Here is a 24,065-nt window from a genome sequence, read left to right as displayed (position 1 = left end):
ATCTCCCAGAATCCACACACCCTGTAATCCACACATCTGTATTAACGCCCATGCCCATTCATTCCTCCAACTACAATCTCTCCAGTTCACCAGGATTCTCCCTTATCTCACCTGTTATCTCACACACATTTAATCTCTCAGTATAAAGAAACAGTTCTTTCAGTTCATTGCTTGTTTGTGACACTTTGTCTCTCATTAATAAGCCTTGGTATTTTTGCATTCTGGTATTATTGGACATGTATGATTGTTCCTCTTGCCCTTTGGTATTTGTGCTCTGGCTTAACACTTTTTTTCTAGTCATTTGCTCTCTGCTTGTTATATGGTTTTTGACCTTTTTTTGCCTGTTTTTCTGACTTTGCCTTCACCAGCCCTTTTGTCTCATGCAATTTCTGCTACTAAACCATGGTGATTATATTAACCTGCAGTCATTTCCTCTAGTATTGTCAAAGCATGACAATTAACTTCTAAGGTTAAATAAATCAGGGGATTGTAGGATTGTGCTACAGAAAAAAGAACTTAGTTTTAACAACTGCTATAGATGACCATGAGGTGAGTCACTGAACCATAGTTGTAGTCTTGATCTTGTGGTCTTGGTCTCAAATATTACAACTGTAGTCTGATGTTGGGCTTTTTACCCCTGTACAGTGTGTAAGGAAAGGATTCACTTATATTGTATGGATATTTTTTGATAAAATTCACTGGTATAGAGACTGTGCGCCCTGGGATGGGGTACACAAGCTTTTGAGGTAGCTTTAGATATCCTGTCAGCATCCCAGTGTGCCTGTCTTACTTCACTTAAACTCTGTGCAGCTTTCCTTCTAACTCAATACTATTCCTTCACCTTTACCTGTTTCTGCTTGCCTTACATTAGCACAATAGAGTAATTTATCTGTACATTGTAGTGATGGGAATTTCTCCTTCACTACTGTATGCAGGCAATAGAACTCACTTTACTGGGACGTGGATCCATTCTGTGCAATATAAATATCTGAGAGGATTATTGTTTTCAGCAATGATGCACAGTGATGTTCTGAATTTAATGGCATATTTTAAGCTGTAGATCAATTCTCACTGAAGTGTTGCAGAGAGGCAATTACTGAGAGAGCACAGTGAACTTTTGAACAGTACCATATGTTCCCGGAGATAGGATTCACATCTTGAACCCAATGTCAACCATTGTTCACAATTGGTCACCAAGGAATTTGCAGTGCAGAGACCTTTCTTTTACTTAAAAAAAAAAATCCTTCAGTCTCAAAAGTCTGTGTGTATGTGACAAACCTGTGTTTCCACATGACTCATGTCATGAAGGATTTTATTTAGTGCCTCGTAATTTTCACCCCTAGCACAGAAGCACATGACCTCATCATTAAACACATCTGCTAACATACTCCCTGGGCCACAACCACTCATTAACGTAATTATTATGGTTCTGCATCATTACTGTCACTGATGCTTCTGATAGAGCAGTCTGCTGCTGTCAGTAGGAAACAATAATAGCCATAACCTCAGCAACCCTCTGGACTGCAGTCCATCTAAACATTTGTCAATGTAAATGGATAGTTTATATGTAGTCACAATTGTCATATCACAGCAAACCAGTGACTACATTTCCCATACTGCACTGCGGCAGCCATGCAAACATGGCCGCCATGGACCGCAATTCCCAGAACGCTCACCATCATTCTTATCACGCACACCTGCATCCAATTCACAGCACAACCACAACCACAGTTTAAAAGGACTTTCAATGCATTCACTCTCTGTGAAGTATTACATGAGTTTCTGTTTACCAAGCCGTTGTTCATCATGTTTTGTGTCCTAGTTTTGATCTTATTCTCACCCTCATTCTCAATTCCTGTTTTGCCTCGTTTATGCCCGTTTGCCGATCGCCTGACCTATTGCCTGTTTTTTGACCACGCTATTGTCTCATGTTTTGGATTTGTCTGCCTGATTATCTTTAATAAAACTCTTATATACACTTGCATCCATCCTAACCTTCATTATGTTCAATTACGTGACAAAAGTTAAACACTTGCCTGCTTGAAAATGTCATACTGATAAAAAATCATACTGATATAGCTCAAGCTACAGTTTTTAAAAATGGATTTCAAGAAATTCTTTTGAAAACATTCTGTATCCTGAAGTTTGCGTGAGGCATATGGGAAAATAGACAATATTTATGCAACTTTTAAATAAAGCAAAGATAAATGAAGCAAACTTTTCCCAGATCTGGGACACTACTTCAAGGTGCAGACACCACCACAGCAGTCTCCCAGGGATATGCCCTGTCTCAACAACATGTCCACTACAGCATTGGCAGGTATACAATTGCTCTCACAGAGGCTAACTGTTAGTGGTTCTACCTGGGGAGATTCTGTGCAAGGTGGATAGTACCATCTGACCTTGTGCTGCCTGATTATTTATATATTCAATCATCACAATGTTGTCCAAATGAACCAGCATGTCGTGGTGTCTCAGGACCAGTAAGAAGAGTTTGAGTGGGGCTCCCGAGTGGCGCAACAGAAAAGCATTCTCATTATCATCTGGATGATCCTGATGCTATAGCCATCTGTGCCCAGAAGCCCAAAGAGCAAAATTGGCTGTGCTCTCAGAAAGAGAGGGGTCTCATACCCTTTCCCTCTTATCAATTACAGCGACACTAGCCAATCATGGTGAGCTCATGCACACAGAGGTAGCAAAAATCACTTTGTCCTCCCTGGTTGGTAGCTGTCGTGTGACAGGGGAGGCATGCCTGATGGGTTGGAATTAGCCATGACTAAATTGGGGAGAAAATTAGGGGGGGGAAAGGGGGTTCGAGTGTTAGATAGACGATCCTAGTTGATGGGTTCTGCTCTCACAATGGAGCTCTGCACAACCCACAGTGAGGGAGGCAGGTAACTATCTCTCTCCAAAGTGACACTCTCCCAAATGGACCACTTTCATGAGAAAAGCCTTGTTTCTCCAATGAGTTACAGCTCATGTCCCTCTCACTGAGACAAGAAGATGTCATGGATATTTATGATTAGCAAGCAGTTTAGGTTGCAACTCCTGGTTCAGATCTGGTTCAAATCAGCACAGGGGACATCTAAACCAGATGCTAGCAGACTCGTAGCTAGTGTTCATCCTCAGCTTCCAGGGAATTTAAAGCTGTGTATACTGGAAACCAACTAACTCTGTTGCTAACCAGTCTCATTCAGTTTATATCAATATAGATCAACATATCTGTTTCTGTTCTTATGGCTGAATGTAACTAACTATTGTATATTTAGGTGGCCTAACCTGAAGCGCCCAATATTCCTTATTTGTCAGATTTTATGTTAAAATTATATGCAAAAATAGCTTCTGATTCTTTTCTGACAAAGACACTTGATAAAGCCTTTAAAAAAAGCAGTTAACGACTACCATGACTAGATGAATACATTTTGTAAATGAACTCCTTAGTATCATTGGAATTAGTTTCTCTCTGAGTTTGAAAAATGTAAATATCCTTAAAATAAAGCAGTTTTCAGATAACTTAAAAAAAAATATAGCAACATTATTATCCTCCCCAACCACCCCCTCCTATAATTCTTTAGAGGCCAATTATAATCTCTTCATAGTTTCTGATTCTGCAGACAGGCCACAATTTTTTCCTGCTTTTTAAAGAAAGGTCTAAGAGTTTCAGTTGTGCATAAGTATATTGAAATCACACTACAGAGTAGTGCAAGAGTCGACATACTGGCATCGCTAGTACCTTCACAAAACATATCTTAGCCTATATACTGTATATCAAATCTTTTGCATAAGTGTTTTGTGTGAATCACAGCAAGTGATATGTACAAGACAATACAAAGTGTTTACTTCAGTAGGCAGCACTGGATGTTAGAAAGTATTTGTTGCTTTTATGTCAAAACGGAAGCCTTCTGAAGTCAAGGCATGCTGATCTGCTTGTAGGTTTTGTGTTCAGGTTGGCTTCATACTGCGTTCATGCTACATTCCTGAAAGCTCTTTGGTGAGAAGGGAACTAGCTATTTTTGTTGCACAATCTCAAAGGAAACAGGTGGAGACTAGGAGCTGTTACTCCACTGTTTTATATGAGCGCTCCTCACTGCACTCAGTATCAGTGGAGAAGGATAAATAACCGAGTGGAGGACCTCAAAAGCTGTGAACCAGGGCTGTGATTTGGAGGAAACTCACCACAATACTGTATTCGTACAGCCAGGAATTGTATCCAATTCTAGCTACATGTAGCTCATAATGTTCACAAACTACTCCGTGGTGCACACAGAGCACTACTTTCACTGTGTGCAAAACTGACAATATAATGGCTGCCAAGATAAAATATTAAGACTTATCTACTAATCATGTAAAGTCACATCATCACTGTAGAGTGGATGAAGGCTCTTCTGCTTAAGTCATATTCTTCTTTCCCAACATTTTACTGATCTCTTTCCACGAAAGGCTAACTAAGTGAAGCTCCAGATAGGAGGTGATAGTGTGCACAGAAGCTATTTGCATGCAATTACTACCCTTGTGAATTTTTTAAAAAATGTTTATTTTCCTTATTTTTTAGCCGTTTATATTTCCATCATAAATCTGTGTGGGATGCAATGATAGAGAAAGTAGGTAATAAGGAATACATTTGCGAGAGAGAGGTGTGCAACCAGTTCTCTAAACCTCTGGGACATCCTACAAAAGGCACTTTTCCTCTCTGAGGAATGGCTGAAGTATATTAAGTTATTAAAACCTGACACAGAAAATGCTACTGAAAGCATTTTATAAAGCCTGTCGTCCCTGACGTGCATGTACACAATGGACACTATAACTGATTGTATATGAACACAGTTTACACAATGTTGGTACACAACAGGCAGATACATGTGTCTGTCTCTGTACTGTGTCTTCTTATAATTAATATTTTAGCACCATGTTTGGGTTTGGTCATTTACTTATATTACATGTAAGATCAGTTGGACGGGTACAAAATATCCTCTAAATAGCTTTACTTATAGGCCAAAAAAGCTACATAAATAATGATGGATTAGTGAGAGAGTGAGATTTTGGATTATACAATCATAAAATGAAATGAATGAGGATGGGGTGGTTTAGCTTCATTAATGGCTTTTTTAGTGTTATGAGGCAAATGATTGGTAAAGTTATTGTTGCAGAAATTATCCAACCTTAGTGTGGGTTAAACTTGCCAAAGCGATGAAATACAGCCTGCACATCATAACTCTTTAACAAATCTAAATGTAGACACTCTGCTAAATATCATTTCATTCTGATCACCCCCTGCAGCTATCATCTATTAAGACAGAGAATCAAGACAGCTCCAGGGTCCCTGGTTCAATTCTGAGCTCTGGATACTGACTGTGTGATGTTTCACATGTTAAATGGTCTGCACTTATATAGCACTTTTATCCAAAGCACTTTACACTGTGTCTCATTCACCCATATACACACACCAATGGTAGCAGAGCTGCCATGCAAGGCGCTAACTTGCCATCAGGAGCAACTTGTGGTTCAGTGTCTTGCCCAAGGACACTTCGGCATGTGGAGCCACCGGGGCTGGGAATCGACCCGCCAACCCTACAGTTAGTGGACAACCCGCGCTACCACCTGCGCCACAGCCGCCCTGTGTCTGCACAGGTTTCCTTAAGGTTCGCCAGTTTCCTTCCACATCCAGAAAAAATTTCAGTAGGTGGACTGGCTATGCTACAGTCATGTGAAAAAATAAGCACACCCTATGGAAATTGTGGGCTTTTTTTTTTTTTTAAACACATATTTGGACAAGCAAACATTTGATCATCTTTGAAACAGTGCCTATTAATGACGCTGATATACTTGAACAAACACACTCAATTATTCAACAGAAATATCAACAGATGTGAGATTCTTCTGTGGAAAATGTAAGTACACACTTGGCCTCAGAAGCTAGTATTGTCCCCTTTAGCAGAAATAACTTTTTGTAGGTATTTTGCACAATTGTCCACCAGGCTTGCTAGAATTTTGACCTCACTTCTATGCAATATTCTTTCAGTTGCAAGCTGTTTGAAGGTTTTCTTGCATGTACTGCACATTTCAAATCTCCCCCACATTTCACTGGATTCAAATCTGGTCTTTAACTAGACCATTCAATAACTCTCCATTTCTCCAAATTGTGAGGTTCTCAGAGACACGTTTTTTGCATCAGATGGTCTGCTCTTGGGCTGAATTTGATGAATGACCAGTCCTGGCGGTTGTTTGAAATCTGCGCCGTTTGTAGATAATATTCCTTACAGTGGAATGATGTATTTCAAGTAATTGAGATCTTTTTAAATCCCTTGCCAGACTCATAGGCATCCACAGCCTTTTTCTGAAGACCTTAAAGAACTCTTTAGATCTTGACATGATGACACAACACACCTCAATAGCAAAGAGTACACCAGACACTAGATATGAGAGGGGTATAAATAAGATAGGATCCACCTGCACTCCCAATCCTGAATACCTGATTTTAAGGTGAAGGTGTGATGAATGTAGGGGTGTATTTACTTTTTCCATGTGACTGATCTGTTTTTTGTTCATTTAAATTGTGAATTACTACAAAATGTCACATTTATATGTCATTTAATATATCACATTTTATCACATGGCTTGTCCTCAGGCATGCCCAGTTTGAGTGACAGCTGGCAGCCCTTGGATGACAGGCTTCAATACTTTCTTCACAACCATTGGATGAATGTCAGATTTCGCCACTGCCCCCGTCTTTTTTTTCCCGTCTATTTCGGTTTATAATTTACTGAAATATTATCATAGAAACATGAGAAAACTAAAACCTTAGTGTAACACTTTCCCAGATTCGGACAGGGAATGAGGAAGTTGGAGGCAGGCTTGAAACTACTGAAAAGGTGCTATATTGTTATGTTTCTCTCTTCAGCGGTTTTATTTCATAGACACACACGGCTCTGTGGTGGTTAACTTGCTCTTTCAATGCACCTATCTCTCCTGTTTTTATTCTCACCTCGGCTCACTTCAACACCGAAGATTCATTAGTATAATTCCCCGCGGGTGTGCAATCCTTGCCACTCACCTTCTCTGACTCCGCCCTCCATTCACAAACTGGCGCTCGAGCAAGCCCCAGCTTCCAGACTTATTCTTTATTTCAAATCAAAATGCGGGACATCATCTCAAGTTGTGGGATGTGGTACAAAGGACTAAAATGCTGTGCATTACAACACAAAGCAGGACGTGTGGTCACCCTTGTTCCAGGGCTGTACATGTAAGTCAAGGAGGAAGAGAGGCCAACATCAGAATCTGATCTAATCCTAAAAATAATGGACTTTAATAAATCACAATTTGAAACCATTAAGAAATGCTCTAGAGTTCAATAAATTTCTCTCACCAATACAGCTTATACAACTTATTTCAGCTGATTTTTTTTTTTTTGCCCATTTTCTTGAATGCATAGAGTTATTGTTAGCAGTCTTTGCTGCTAGTCAAGCAGATTATACCAAACTGAAGCAGTCAGGGTCATTTCTGATAACTCAAAGTCATGGCTCCAGAATGAGGGATCAGGATTCATTAGTCTGTAGATCTCCCTGACAATGTGCTTGTGTAGAAGGAAATTAATTATCCAGGTGGTTAGAAGAAGTGTATCGACATGTAATCAAATCTGTCTCTCCCTTCACGCTTATCTAATAAAAACGTTCACACATTATCCTACTGAACAAGGTGACCCTAAAGGAAGACAATTGAATTTCTGCCCATCTGTCTGGCACATGCTTGAAATCATTAACAAAGCGAGAGAGAGAGAGAGCGAGAGAGAGAGAGAGAGAGAGAGAGAGAGAGAGAGAGAGAAACAGAAACAAAGATCCAACATATGTAAGTGATTGGAACATTAAGCAGCAGGTTCTGTTTGTCAGTTCAGGTCCAGAAGTGTTAAATGTTTATTCATTAGGTTGATTGTTTTTTGCTTCAGTTGTTCTATATATAGATTGTGCTCTAGTTAAGGGATTTATTCAGTGATTCAGTGAAATGCATGTATCTGTATGACTTTGGAAGTGCCACTGTTGCCCAGACTAGAGACAGATATTTTCACAGCTCTGACAGAGGCTATGGAGTCAGAGGCTGACAGAGGCTATGGAGCACTGTGTATTTTACAGTACATGTGAAAAATTGTACTTGTACCTTTTGCATGTTTATCTTAATAAATATTCAATTTTAGCAGTTTTGCCTATTTTTACATTTGCAGTGTGATTTACTGAGCCTGAAGGTCACTATGGAAAAATGAGTACACAGGAAAGGCTGGTATTACGTTTGCATAAGCCTCTTTCGGCCATTTGACAGAAAAAAATCACTTATTTTTATTAAAAATTCTCAAATCCATTTCTCCTTATATAATGAGAAACTTTTACAAAATAATGACAATATTACCACAGCAAAGTTGCTTTTATACTAGATATTTACTGAGAGCCAGACCTTTCACAACTCTTGAGATTAGTTATTACATAGAACTCATTTTAATTAATGTTTCCTCACATAGTGTTATTTACGTCATTTATGTAATTAATCTTTGCCCATGTGCTGCATGCTGTTTATTACCTTGTATGAATTAAATGAAATAAATCAGGGTGTTAAATGTTTTGTTTTGTACGTGTTCTCACAAACCTCAAATGTTCCTGATGACTTTTTCTCTGGATGTGTAGATGATTCATGTAAATAATATTTTGGAAAAATCATCATTGAGGTAATCAACACTTACCTCAGCAGTGTTTTTGATATATTGCAAACCACATTGCAATCACTGTGTGGAACAATATAATAGCAATTCCAAATCTTGTGGCCGTGTTCAGTACCTATAATTCAGCAAATTGTGTTGTACAAATTCCTTCTTTAATCATGAAGAAGCAGTTTGAATGACTCAATTACTACCAAATAGAATGAGATACGCTCAATTCAATGCAATTCAGTTTTCTTTGTATAGCACTTTCAACAATAGACATTAGTCCAAAGCAGCTTTACAGACATCTACATGTAGAGAGGTATACTACAACATGGTAATCACTGAAATGTAAAGTTAAGAGCTTCTGCTCTAGTACAGAAAATGCATGGCAAACATTTGTGTTGAACTCCCACACACTTCATTTAGGTCATGTTAATGCTGCTTAAAATTTGCATTACATGTACTGACCGTTTCAAATCCTCCCACAACATTTCAATGAGATTCAAATCCGGGCTTTGACTAGGCCGATAATAACCCTCCATTTCTTCCTATTGAGTCATTCCTTGGTAGATTTGCTAGTGTACTTATGATCATAATCGTGCTGAAAGGTCCACTTTCGGTTTAACTTTCGGACAGATGGCCTCACATTATCTTCAAGCACACTTTGATATGATGCAGAATTTATGGTTGATTCAATGAATGCTGTCCAGTCCCTGAGGCAGTAAAGTAACCCTAAACCATAACATTTCCACCACCGTGCTTCACAGTTGGTATGAGTTACTTCTCCTGAAAAGTTGTCTTTGGTCCGCAACAAACATGTCTGCTGTTAATGTGGCTAAACAACTCTATCTTTGATTCATCTGTCCAGAGCACATTATTCCAAAAGGCCCGGTCTTTGCCTATATGCTCATTGGCAAAATGTAGTCTTGCAAAGGCTTTTTCCGGTCATGCCTCACATACAGGTCAAATTTGTGCAATCTCTTTCTGATTGTAGAAGCATGCACTTGGACACTAGCAGATCCTGTGATGAAATTTTCAGGTTCTTGGAGACTTCTTTTTGCATCAAACGGCCTGCTCTTGGGCTGAATTTGCTGGGACGACCAGTCCTGGACAATATGGCAGCTGTTTGAAATCTACGCCATTTGTAGATTATTTTCCTTACAATAGAATGATGTAGTTCAAATAATTTGGAGATCTTTTTAAATCCATTGCCAGACTCATAGGCATCCAGAACCTTTTTTCTGAAGGCCTTACAGAACTCTTTAGATATTGGCATGATGACACAACACACTTCACCAGACACTAGCTATGAGAGGGGTATAAATAAGACAGGTTCCACATGCACTCCATAAGCAGGGTCTAATCACTGGCACCCAATCTTCAACACCTGATTCTAATTTTATCGATTTGAAGTTGTGATAAATGTCGGGATGTATTTACTTTTTACATGTGACTGGTCTGTTTTTTTGTTAATTAAAATAGTGAAAATTACTACAAAATGTCAATTTTATGTCATTGAGTGCATCACCTTTATTAATAGGCACTGTTTCAAAGATGATCAAATGTTTGCTTATCCAAATGTGTCAAAAAACCAACAATTTCCATGCAGTGTACTTATTTTTTCACATGACTGTGTAACTGTAGTGAACACTATAGTGATCCTGAATGGGTTGTCAGTTTCACTCCCAGTCAGTTTGAGGCACTGGGTTGTCTCCATGGTTATACAGACAGAGAGACAGACAGAGAGACAGACTGACTGACTGACTGACTTACTTACTGACTTAGTGACTGACTTACTGATTGACTTACTGACTTACTTACAGACTGACTTACTGACTGACGTTATTGATCTCGATGGGGACATTTGGAGAAAATATAGTCAAACACCACACAGTCAACCAAGCTCAGGATCAAACCCATGACCCTACGGCTAGAAGGCCATAAGTCTACCACTGTTATCTTGAGATCACAAGAAAAATAAATAAATAAAACATGGCCTTTATGGACATTTGGACATTTGTGCCACCGCTGCACGAAATATGATTAGCCAATTTCAATCCCCATCAAAGCTCCAACGGCATAATATGTTTTAAATGCCCTTTTACCTTTCATTTAATGTTGTCTGATTTAAATTCAATTTGTTTTCAGGCAGTTTTTTTTATTGCAATTTAGCTAATAAATGATAATAATTCAAGCAACCTTATTATTGCCAAATAATTACATTTGCCTGCAGAACTGATTTTTATATTACTGTGCCATATTTTGCGATTAACATTTAAGTGTAGATTAAGCAGGATTTATTGCAATAAAATCCATATTAATTGACTAATTGATTCATTAATTCACTCATCTTCAGTAACCACTTTATTCTGATCACTTTAACAACTATCTAACTATCTAACAACTATCTAACTATCTATTTTTCTACTATCTGTTCATTTGTAAAACATACAGTACATGTATGAACAAATTAAAAGATAAAGGCAATGCATTAAGCAAGTAATGTACCAGTAGTGCATTAGTAAACATGCCACATGAAGCCATGTTGTTAATGTGTATTACATCTTCATAGGACAGACAACAGCAGGCACAATCATAGTCTGAAAGTGTGCCTGCCTCACATTCTGAGAAACATCCATCAGACCCACTCACTAAATAAACTAATCCCAGACACAATTCCCACAAACCCTAATGTAATCCACAAACTGCCTATACAATGTAAATCATAATATAAAAAACCCCAGATAATTTCAGCTTTCACTTTATTGAAACTTTTGCTTTGTTGCCTGTAACAAGAGCTTGTTACTTGTCTCACAGAGCTATACCACATGCAGAGAAAGAATAAAAATCTGCTTATCTGCTGGATAACTTCTTGCCATCAGAGAGCCGCTTCACTGTTCTCAGATTTAACACCAGCAGAAATAGAGACTTCTACGTACAGAATATTGAATCTGATTGTGGATTTCAAATCCTAGAACCAGCAGAGGGTTGACAGGTGTATTTTTTATCATGTCATTTATTGCCAGATGTGAATGATGTGCATGATGGCCTGCAATAGACTAGCGTCCCATCCAGGGTGTATTCCCACCTCACGCCCAGGTTTCCTGGGATTGGCTCTGGATCCACCGTGACCCTGACCAGGGGGAGCTACTGAAAGTGAGTGTGTGATATAAATAATTAAGTCTGTGCTATTTAGTTAATGCGTGGAGAATTTCACTGTGCTGTTATGTACATGTGACAAATAAAGGCTCCTTCTTCCTCATTATCCTCTTTTGTGGTGTTCCACCCATGCCAGTGCAGGGCATTAATGTATAATCACAAATATAGGAACAGAGCACAGGCATGAAAAATTTGGCTTGTGTCCAACCAAAACATCAGCAAGTTGGCATTAAATTATGCTTGTTCTGGCACATACAAAACCCTCATTAAAAAAAAGAAAAAAGATTTAGGAAATAAATCATACCCGATATGTAAGCAAAGTCTAATTCAGTGATTAATTGCCTAACTGCTCGATTATCTAATTGATGAACTAGTCTGATAGGTACTTAAATCTCATGACAATACTCAAGTTTCTATAATTCTAGAAATACATCAGTACTGAAGCACCTTTTGATTTGATGAGTCTCTCTACACTGGTATAAGAGTTCCCAGTGAAGTAAGCAAAACCTTTGTATCTCATAACATTTGAGCTGGAGCATTGTTACTGATTATTATTTGTCGAACAGAGAGTCAGAACAGAAAGTCCTAAGCTCACTTCTCTTCCCTCCCGAATCCAGTCCATCAATCCTGCCTTGTTGTATTTAACCTTTAACTATACATGATGGGAGGGGCGATGCTGCCCTTTCATTGTCATGTGAATTATTGAGAGGCCTTAATCTTTAATGTGCTTGCCTCCTGATGCAGGCTGCTATTTGGAGGAACTCCCATCTGTCAAATCTTGCAGGCTACTGCCAAACATGCAGGTGTGGAGGACAGATGGGGTGTCCAGTAGAGTGCACCGCACTAGACTATGGACAGAATCTTGAAGAATCATTAACGCTATATAGCAGGAGCCCGAACAATGCCCCCATCAACAGTCCTTTATAGTCTGTTTAAATATAGTGTTTATATATATATATATATATATATATATATATATATATATATATATATATATATATATATATATATATATATAATGGTTCAGCAAGGTCCTGTTCTGTCAAACATCAGATGAATGTTTTGTGAAGTTACTGTTCATGAGATATTCTTTTATAGATGGATGTTGCTCAATTTTTTTTTTTTTTTTTTTTTTTAGCAGAGTATGACCGGGAAATGTAATTACTGCTGCAATATTAGTTATTCTCACCTGTGCAGCTCTACCAAGCATGCTTGTTGGAGCACATAAGGAGGACAGGTGGTAATTGGACGTTTGGTATCAAAATTGCAAGTCATTATAGATAGGGCTCGGCAAAGCCTTTGGATGATTGCTGTGAGCTTAATAAAGGCATGAAAGCCTTTCCTGTTAAGCTGGGCAGGATCCACTCTCTGGGAGGTACACACAGTTGATTACCACCACTCCCCTCCCCACACATACACGTACCCAGAAAGAAGGAGAGGGAAAAAGACACAGAGACAGAGAAAATGAGGAAAATGGTTCTCTTATCCAACAGCCACGTTATCAGCCTGTGAAATTGTATTACCCCACTGCTAACCTGCCACAGTTCATTAGTTCACAGAAACAAAAGGGATTTGCCTGCGTACAAAGTAATTCTCTTTCATCCAGCACCTCAGCGAAATGAGAAACAAAACTTGGCAATGTAGCGAGACCTCAAAAACCCTTTTCCTGATCTGTCACATATCTCTGTTAAAAGACTATTAGCAGAGAATATCATCTGAGCCCTACTCCAGTGTAATTATGTGCAAGCCTATTGACAGCAGCTGTCATTTTCAGGCTAACATAAGCAATATTAATGGTGACAAGTGATAACAAGAAGTACAGTTGCAATCAAAATTATTCAACCCTCCTTGCAAATCAGGTTTATTGGCAAAATTTACAGACTTTCAGCTGTTTGCAATAAACCAATCAAACATAAGCAATTGAAATAGTTAAACACAACGAATGCTTCAAGTGATTTCCCCAAATTCAACTGAAAATGCAACTTATAATGAGTTCTCCAGTCTCAAAATTATCCATCCCCTTCTTGGCAAGCATTTTTAGTCCTTAGTAGAGAACCCTTTTGCTGTTATGACCTGCTGCAAACGAGATGCATAGCCAGACACCAGCTTCTGGCAGTGTTCCTGAGGAATCTTAGCCCATTCCTCATGAGCAATGGCCTCCAGTTCAGTAATATTCTTGGGTTTGTGTGCTGCAACCACCTTCTTTAAATCCCACCAGAGATTTTCAGTCAGGTGACTGTGATGGCCCTGTAAAATCTTCCAGGACTTCTTCTGCAACCAAGCCTTGGTGGAATTTGAGGTATGATTGGGATCATTGTCCTGTTGGAAGGTCCAATGAAACCCATGCTTCCTCATAGACAGCATGATGTTATCTCCTAGGATTTCCTTATACTTCAATGAATCTCGCCTTCTACACACTGCAGGTTTCCAGTGCCGAGGATGCAAAGCAGCCCCACAGCATTACCAAGCCATCACCATGCTTGACTGCTGACAGAAGGTTCTTTCTTCATTCCTCTTCCTCCAGACATATCGCTGATCCATTGTGAAACGGTCCAACATTTCTTGTGCTTTTGGGTCAGTAGCGGCGTATGTCTTTCTGGCATGGAAACCTTCTGCGTTTAGTACACGCCTTACTGTGCTCACTGAAACCTCAGTGCCTGTTGCCACCAAGTCTTGCTGCAGGTCTTTTGCAGTCACTCAAAGGTTTTTCACAACCTGCCTTCTCAGAAATCTGGTTGCAGCCATTGATAGCTTGCTTTTTCTGCTCCGTTCAGCTAGTGTACACTAAACAAACCCCTAGCCAGTTCAGGTATTTCATTTGTTCCAGCTCAAGCATGCCTGGTGCAATTAATGAAGCCCTTGATTAGTTGCATCAGGTGTGCCTGAGACAACACCTATTTTGCATATTTGTGCTGTTGTGAGGGATTCTATTCAGGGGGTTGAATCATTTTGAGACTGAGAAGTCATTATAAGTTGCATTTTCAGTTGAATTTGGGGAAAGCACTTGAAGCATTCGTTGTGTTGAACTATTTCAATTGATTTTGTTTTATTTGTTCACTGCAAACAGCTGAATGTCTGTACATTTTGACAATAAACCTGATTTGCAATGGGGGCTGAATAATTTTGATTGCAAGTGTATTTCCCCCCTCGTTGCGCAGAGAGCCTCTTATAATGGAAAGTAATGATTGAGAGCTCCTTCCTCCCAGATGCGTAATCGCGGTCACCAATCTAATCAACAAGTGTACACTCATAAGCAAGGTTTTTTTCAAGCTCTGGCACAATTGCAGCCTCTTTGTTTCACACACACACACACACACACACACACACACGCACGCACACACACACGCACGCACACACTGATTGGGCGGCTGCTACATGGGAACACTGACCTTGGTAGAGGAGCAGGAAGGAGCCGTGGCAGGGCCGTCGGCTGTGGAAGTGAACGGAGATCTGGTTGCTATAGCTGCGCACCACCAGGCCCTTTATCAGGATGGACTCATTAGCCAGCACTGATGGCTCACAGCCTCCCAGATCTTCAAACCTCACAGAGTCCCCTTCAGCCAAACTCACATTCATCACCTAAATGCAAGAAAGTTAAAGAGAGGGTGTGAATTTGACACACTTTTACATATCAAATTTGATCTGTTGTGGCTGTTTAGACTGTAATCAATTAAAATATAACTTATTAACCTTAATTAATTAGATGTAGAAATTCTGGAGAAAAAAAATCTTTCTCTCATCTTCATGAGAACAACATGTGCTCATGTGTGCTTTGACTTTGTTCTAGACCTGTCTCCATCTTTATCCTATCATTGGTTTGTTACTCTTTTGTGTTCACCTGTTCTATGTCTATACGCCTTGATTAGTTTGTCCATGTACACTCTGTTGTGGCACTGTTTGTTGCCAGTTCTTAACATTAATTCTCATCAGTGTTTTCAATTCTGTGGCATTACTAGCAGGTTTTGACCAGTGCCTTGTTTCATTTTCTCTGTCTGTATCTGTTTGACATCTGTTATGGACACTAAGTACAATTCCTGGATTGTCTGTAATAAATAACATTATGCACTTGTGAGACTATGTTATCATCTATGTTGTTTACTCAGTTAGTTACTTAGTATAAGTAGAAATTATTATACTGTCTAAGGAATGCAAATTCATGAATTAGGAACACATTAGGAATTTTCTGCATATTTTTTTTTTTTTCATCAGCATCATGAATTCATCATTCAAACTGCCCATTATTATTGGGAACATATTTTTTTACAGTGTATATATACTTCAAATACAGTTTCTTATTAAGGGTGTCCCAAAAGTCTCGATAAATAGGGGATTATGTATGCCAGCACCATGTTGATTGTGCCTTCATCAGTAAATGTTCGTAGACATCCACCTCTCTGTTGGTCCACAACACTTTTTGAATTTGTTAATACCTCACTACTGGTTATAGTGCGTGCCCAGCTGGGGCAAAGAAATGCACTCCTCATTGTTATATTTGTCAGGTAACATGTTATTCTGAGTAACACTATGTAGTGTTGACTAAAATAACTAATGACTAAAAACAATCTGCTTAAAAAAACATTTTTAGAGTTCTCTTTTGTATTTTTCTAGCCTCAAAAATATAGAGGCTGTATTAAGCTTCATTATTGTGTTTGCTGTTAATTGAATCCATTACTTTCATGAATATGCAAATATGCCATGATCAGAAGTCTCCCATTGGCTGAAAGCAACAGTTCATGTGACATTTTTATGTGACATTTTAAAAATCCCAAAGACCTTTTATAAATTAGCAGTGGCTAGCTTTGCATGGAAATTTCCCTGCCTTTTCTCCTCCAGTGTCTCGCCATCTGTTCTCCAATTTATAGTACTTTTAAAGACCTTTTTTATTGTCTATTATAATATGCAGTATTAATCTGGGGTTTAAAATCTGTGCCTTAGTGGTTCTAAACTTAGGGTTCCTTTGCATGGTTTTCTAGATTAGCTACAGGTTTAGTGAACTGCAACTTAATTTCTGACTCATTGCAAGCATATTGAGGCTACATCGAGCCAGATTGTATACCCAATAATATTGCTCTCCCACACATCATTATAGCAGACAACCCAGACAACGCCTTCAGCAGATTCAGTTTGCTTTACAGCGCCATGGACTGAGACAGAGTGTCAGTGGCATGTTTGTTGCATTCCTGTTGCATCTTTATCCACTGTTGGGCCACATCTCTGCCAAACCTGCCCATTAATTACCCAGGAAAACCGACCGAGTGACAATCACCTGTCTGCAAGAGCCAGTGTGTGCATCCTCACTCAGGTCGCGCTGTCTTTCCCTGTCTTCGCTTTCACATAGTAAACAACCTTGTGAGTCAGTGTCCCAGCTGGGGGAGTTGTGACATTGTGGTGTGCAGCACAAAAACTGCAGCAAGTGTGTATCCTTGAGGTTAAGCCTACCAAACAGACATGGCCTGATGAATTCAACTGTGTGAATGAAACATTACAGAGCTTATATAAGCTGGCCAAGAAGGCCTTGCATGGCCTCTGCTCTCCAAACATAATGAGAGTCAGATTCAGCTTAATGGAAGTGACCTAGAGAGCGAGTCAAACCTCATACAGATACTGGGACAGGTTAATGAAGCCTGACACTTACTAGCACACGCATCACTCTCGGGTTAGAGATGTGTAATTAATTCACATAGGAATACAGCTCTGCTGCACCTTTACTACAGAGACTGCATTCAGATCTGCTTCATCTTTAGCATTAAATTCGGCAATATTACATGTTAAGGTCTTGGTATACAAGTTAATATCCAATAGTTAGACATTTATTATGGTTAATATGGATACTCAACAGGTACTCAAGAATTTATTCACACTTAATAAAGTCTTAGTGTGGTCTATACAACATGTGCATTGCAAAGTAATCACATTACACTAAAAGCCCTGGCATAATAAAATACATCCAAAATACCGCATGCTGTAATCCAATTTGAGTTGGCATTTGGCCCAACTGCCTTTCCCACACGGATAATCCATTGTATAAACAGGACTTGTCAGACAGACGCAGATGCTGGCATGCAAACATGTCATTATTAGGCATGCCAGGTCAACGTTGATGAAAACGTCCATTTCCTTTAGTGCCAAGCACAGTTAACTTGATTAGAAGGAGGGAAATCTAATCTCAAATCTGTTATTCCTGCTCGTACAGTCTGTCCACAGGGAATCAGTCAGCATGAAGTGAAGCAGAGGAATGGAAAGTAATTGATGAAGTGCATTGCTTATATTCAGGGGCTTTTCTGATTTGGCATGCTTACTTTATAATTATAAAATTATAAAACTGTCATCTCACAGATGCCCGAGAACAGGCTAGAAATAATACAAATTCCAGGCTTCTAGGTTTACTTGAATCATGTCAGATGTAAATAAAAGTTAATTAGTGCTCTATTACATGATTCCTGATGCTGTTGAACTTTTTCTGAAAGCAGAGTGCATGTATTTCTGCTCCCTTTTTTGTTTCCTACTTCAATCTGTCAAAATTTAGCCATCACAGTGGATAGTTGTTGTCCATATTTCTGCAATTTTCAATTAGCAATACTTCACAAATAAATGCACGGGTGTTTCTCAATCATATATACCATGTGTTGTTAGCCAACCAACTTGTATCCAACAAAAACTGATCTGAAGTCTGTAAAACTCATTAAACATTTGATTGAATAGAACCAAATAATAATATGAAATGTAATTTTTTTGTTATATTTTGATATTTTATATGTTTGTTACTTATCCTATGCAGGCTGTGCCAAAATATATTCATGACTACAGCTCAGAATACATTCAGAAAAGTTGTGTTAAGAAAGCATGAGAAAAGAAAAGAAAAGCCTTGCTAGGAGATACAGCAATGGGTTCAAAAATAAATAGACATTTCAATTTCAAAACAGCTGCTGCTGGCTGAGATGCTGGAGGAGAGCAGCACTGAGAAAGCTGGTACTCTCTGACATAGCCTGGCCAAAGCTAGCTTTCTGAAATGGGAGCACTAGTGCTACCTGACAAAATCCAATGTTGGAGTTTGCATTAAAACCATTTAGCAGCAGAAAAATTGCACAACAATCAGTCAAGTCTATAGTGAAATGTCAATATCGGATCAGTGTGGAATACATATCAATATTGTGATACTCAGAGCTCTGATATCAGTATGGTATTGATATGGTGAAGAACAATAATAATAATAATAATAATAATGATGATGATGATGATGATGATGATGATAATAATCAAAATAATAAAAATAATAATAAATTATTATTATTATTATTATTGTTATTATTATTATTATTATTATTATTATTATCAGAAACATCTATTCCCCTGATCATTTTTTGCAATTATCCACTAGTGCAATTAACAATATCGCGCAGATACAGGTCAAGAGCTTCAGTAAATGTTCATATAAAACATCAGAATGGGGAAAATGGGATTTCAGTGTTCTCCTGGGATTTTCACACACCAAAGTCTCTAGATTTGACATAGAATGATGCAATACATCTCCAGTGAGCGACAGTTCTGCAGATGGAAACGCTTTGTTGATTTGAGAGATCAGAGAAGAATGGCCAGACTTGTTTGAGCTAAAGGAATGCTAAGGTACCTCAAACAACCACTCATTACAACCATGGTGTCCTGAAAAGCATCTCAGCATGCACAACATGTCAAATCTTGAGGTGGATGGGCTGTAGAAAGTGGAGAGGTTCCAGTCCACGCTTGTCAGCCAAGAACAGGAATCAGAGGCTATATAGCAGGTACAGGTTCACTGAAATTGTACAGGTGAAGCTTGGACAAAGACCAGTTGACTTTTTTTTTCTCCAATCTTCAACTGTCCAGATTCGGTGAACCTGTGCTATGGTTTTATAAAATCTGGTTACCAATAACAGTTACAATCATTAGTGCCAGGCTGACATTAATGTGTTGGTGTTATAGTGGGAGCACAGGGTTAAGTTTAACAACAAGAACCGGAAAACGATAGAGATGTTTTTAAGGTATAAATGTCATTCAAGACTATTGCCACTGTGTCATCAAGCAAAGTTGTGATGCTCTTGTGTCTTTCTTCTCTAGGCCTAACATGGCAGCTTTGGAGTCATAAATAAAGCCTAAAAGAAATAAAGTGGAATGTTTTTTTTCTGACTAGGGGTCTGTTGAAAGAGAAGCAGTTTGTGTTCTGGTTGAGGAGAAGAGTGCAGTATGTGTTTGGCTGAGTACCAGAATCTGAGTAGTATGATCTGAGAAAAGAATCAACAGGAGGGCTGCCGTTGCATCACTGTTCACATGGAGCTCTAGAATCAGGGAAATGTTTCAGAAAGTGTTTCTGTAAGTTGTGCGAATGTATGTTTAGTTTGGCTATGTTTTTGTCTGTACAAGTCACATCAATTGATTCACGTACAAAACATAGGCTCGGTAAAATATGGCCAAATTTGATAGACAATAAACATGAATATACAATCACAAGATATTCTGAGATTCCCCTCTCTTTATCACACACGCACAAACACGCACACACACACACACACACACACACACAGGCTCCTGAATATATCAGTGTGCTGACTGTAGGAGGACAGTTAATTAATCTGGAGATGCATGCTGTGTCACATTAACATCAACACATTAGCAGAAAACCCTGGAGCAAAGAGGGATGAGACTACAAAAAGCGCTTTGTGATCCTGACTTCCTCCCACTGGAGAGTTGACACTTACCCACTCCTTTCCCCTCTCACCTCATGATAAATAAACTACAGTTGTTCGACACAAGATAGTAAACCAACATGGGAAATCTACAGGGACAGACATCCGGAGACAAGAGGAGAGAATAACAGAAACAAAGAAGAAGGTCTGAAAACAGTGGAGGGAGAGAGACTGAGAGAGAAAGGGAAAAATAATGGCAGAAGCAACAGCAAACGTGAAGCAGAAGCAACAGCAATGAGCAAAAGTGGTCAAATATGTCTAGCAGCATTCTTTCTAGCAGGGCTACCCTAATCAGTACTGACATGCCAAAAATAATGAGCTTATCTGGGACAGGACAAAACACCCCAACACACAAACATGCACCCAAAGAACACTCAGGTGCACAATCACAACAATAAGAATACTTACTGTTATTAATTACTGTTATTAATACTGAAATTCTGATCCACTCATATACCTCTTTTGATCTCAAACCCAATTGTCTTCAGTGTTTAACAAAAATGATATAATTGACCTTGCCTTGGACTATACATTACATGTCCAAAAGTATGTGGACACCGGAACATCACATCTATATGAGCTTGTCATATCTCATTCCAAAGCCATGGGAATTTACTGTATATGGAATCGTGTCCCACTTTTGCACCTACAACAGCCTCCACTCTTCTGGGAAGGCTATCAATTGAATTCAAACATTATTATTTTACTCTTTGGACAATCCTGTGGCCTTGTTTGTATTATCAACTGTGTTTCTGACCCATCCATGCTTACTGACCTTGCTTTAGGATTGCATCTCAACTGTATCAAAGACCTCTATGACATGGATCCAAGCTCTATGTTCCAATGTAGGTTCATTTTAAGACCTCAAATTCTCAAACATTAGAAGTACTAGAGAAAATACAACAAAAGGTTTCTTTCTGGAAAAAAAACAGAGGAATTTAGTAGGTAAATATTTCTAGTGCTCACACCGACTACTTGTCCTATCATCTTCATTTTTGAGCTCCTGTTCTTGCTTGCATCAGTGGAAAGATATCATGTGCTTGCTATGAGATTGTCTTAGTAGCGTTCAAAACAGAGTTGCTATGAATGCAACTTTTAAGACACCGAAATCACATTTTTTTCTTACATTCTTTTGAATGTCCATGGAATAAAATAAAATATTCGATGCCATGAGTGTACCTTCTGCCATCATTTATACATTTGAAGGACCATATAATACAAAGCAATGTGAAAGCATGACATTAAAAATGACCTTATATGGCCATGGGAATTTTTTCGACTCAGGACAGCTGTCATTTGCTGCTATTGTCAAGAAATTGTTTGATGTCGAACACAACAGCATGTCGTCGTCGCACGCTTGCTGAGAGTAGACTAATGTTTGAGAGGTAGAATTTGGCCAGTAGTTGCTGCAAGCCTTTTATAATCGACCAACTGGTGAGTGAGAAGGAGGAAATTACAGAGAGGGGTTAAAGCAATGCAAATATAAGCACACATCTTGCAGTATTAGACCATAAGCACATCATAATGAAACTAAAGCCAAATCCCAGATATTTTCTAAAACTTAGATGCTTTTTTAAGGTCCGAAAAAGAGGACATGTCCAGGAAAAATAGGACGTATGGTCATCCTAACAAAAGCATTTCAGGCAACAATTTGTGTTCATTTCTACCAAATAAATTTTGCATATGCACCAGAAAGTTGCTCATGAAAGCCACGACTAGCAAGAAAGAACCAGAACTATAATCAAGCAGCTGTCTATATTGTGTTATTATCAAAAGATTCATTTCTTTAGTTTTAAATGAAAAAAAAAAAAAAAAAAAAAAAAAAAACCCCAAAAATCCCTGGTGGTATTCCCATTTTTTACAAGATGCACCTGTAATCTGATTACTTTATTTTTTGACATAACTGTAAGTTTTTTGTATCCTGATTACGTAATGCCGTTACACGTATTCCATTACTCCCTAAGGCTGCTCATCTCTAAGATACTTCCTTCTTGGTTTAAAAAAAAAAAAACAGCTCTGAATAATCATAAGCTAAATGAAATGTGGAGAGGTTGTGTATGTTGTGGATTTTCCAAAGCACAGAGGATTGACCATGAGTTTAAAAGGTTTATTATGGTTTACTCCTACAGGTGCTGTGTGAACACATGACTCTCAGTGCTCTCAGTGCTCCCAGTGCTCTTGCGGAATCTTATGTAAATCTTAGTCTTGCCGTGAAAGCTGATCTCTCCCTCTCTTCCTTTATGATGTACGAATATAAAACCCCAGAACTCTCCATCGAAGAGCTCAAACAACCTTTCTCTCTCTTTTCTTCCTCCTCTACTCCCCGCTGCTCTCGGCTCATCTGCTCCCTTGGCCGCACTTCACTCGAGAAATAGAGGGCGAGAGAAGGAGAGGAAGGAAGGAAGGATATCTCCTCTAATTAGTGTGTTTCGTTTCTGGACAGGGGTGGGTGAAGGGGGAAGGTGGGTAAAAGTGGGCAGAACTGCATTCACACTCGTAATTATAGCCTGTGATTAAGAGACAGAGGAAATGATGCACTGCTAGCACCTGTTCTGCAGTGCACATCTGGATCATAGTCAGCGCAGATGGAGATGGATTTACTGTGCGAGTGCACGAGCAGGCAAGAGCGCGAGAGAGAGAGAAATAGGGGCAGAGAAAACAAACCACCCTAACCAGCATAATGCAGTGTTTCTGAGTCAGTGGGAAAAAAAATTACATCACAAATATTCAGCGTAGGAATTAATGACTCAAAGACATATAAAACAAACAAACACATTAAGGACTGAAATATATTCCCAACGGCATTAAGTAATTATCTTTAAATTAATAGTTGGACGAAATCCACCAAGACAACAACACATTTAAGTAGAATTGTAGAATTGAATAAAAGAAATACAAGTGCTGACTCTCTTTCATTAGTACTTGTTGGAGCTTCCCATGAAGATTTTCAAGAGGTTGAACACATTATTATTATTATTATTATTATTATTATTATTATTAATAATAATAATAATAATAATAATAATAATAATAATAATATTAGTAGTAGTAGTAGTAGTAGCACCATGGGAAGAAACTTTCCAGGCCCTTAAGGAAAGCCATCTTCAGCTTAGTCAAAATGTTTTCAGATGGCAAAATGGTAACTTTCCTTTCAATCTGCAATTTCATGAGTTTTAGTTCAGTTATATCAAGATCATAGTTTGGGTGATCATTCTAAGACTCACAAAGTCCCCTGACAGCAATGCAGCCCAGAGTATTAGAAACTACGATTGTATTTATGACTTGTTTTTGAGGTTTAACTTTTTTCCCCTATCCATTACTAAAGTGTAAAAATTAATAGCACTTTAGGAAAGAGATGGGGTGGCACTTTCCCCCACTGAAATTAAGTTGGAAGTTTGTCATAGACCTGATGCAACATGTTCATTGCATTTTGTCTGTGCCACTGGTGGGTGATTATATGACGTTTAGGGATTTAGGTATAGTGAATTAAGTCTTTCCCATAATGA

The 24,065-nt window shown here is 38.7% G+C and overlaps 1 protein-coding gene across 4 annotated transcripts in view; it reads right to left on the bottom strand.

Moving 5' to 3' along the window:
- The window catches only part of sez6b (seizure related 6 homolog b), a 192,797-nt gene that overhangs the window by 48,639 nt on the left and 120,093 nt on the right, over positions 1 to 24,065 (bottom strand). For all 4 annotated transcript variants that reach the window (XM_053687355.1, XM_053687356.1, XM_017490176.3 and 1 more), the window contains exon 4: positions 15,232 to 15,421. In XM_053687355.1, coding sequence (XP_053543330.1) covers positions 15,232 to 15,421 — 190 coding nt within the window. The remainder of the gene's footprint in view (positions 1 to 15,231; positions 15,422 to 24,065) is intronic.

Source organism: Ictalurus punctatus, chromosome 17 (assembly GCF_001660625.3).
Source record: "Ictalurus punctatus breed USDA103 chromosome 17, Coco_2.0, whole genome shotgun sequence".
Classification (NCBI taxonomy): domain Eukaryota; kingdom Metazoa; phylum Chordata; class Actinopteri; order Siluriformes; family Ictaluridae; genus Ictalurus; species Ictalurus punctatus.
Note: the sequence above shows the minus strand (reverse complement) of the source record. Positions and strands in the feature narration are given on the sequence as shown.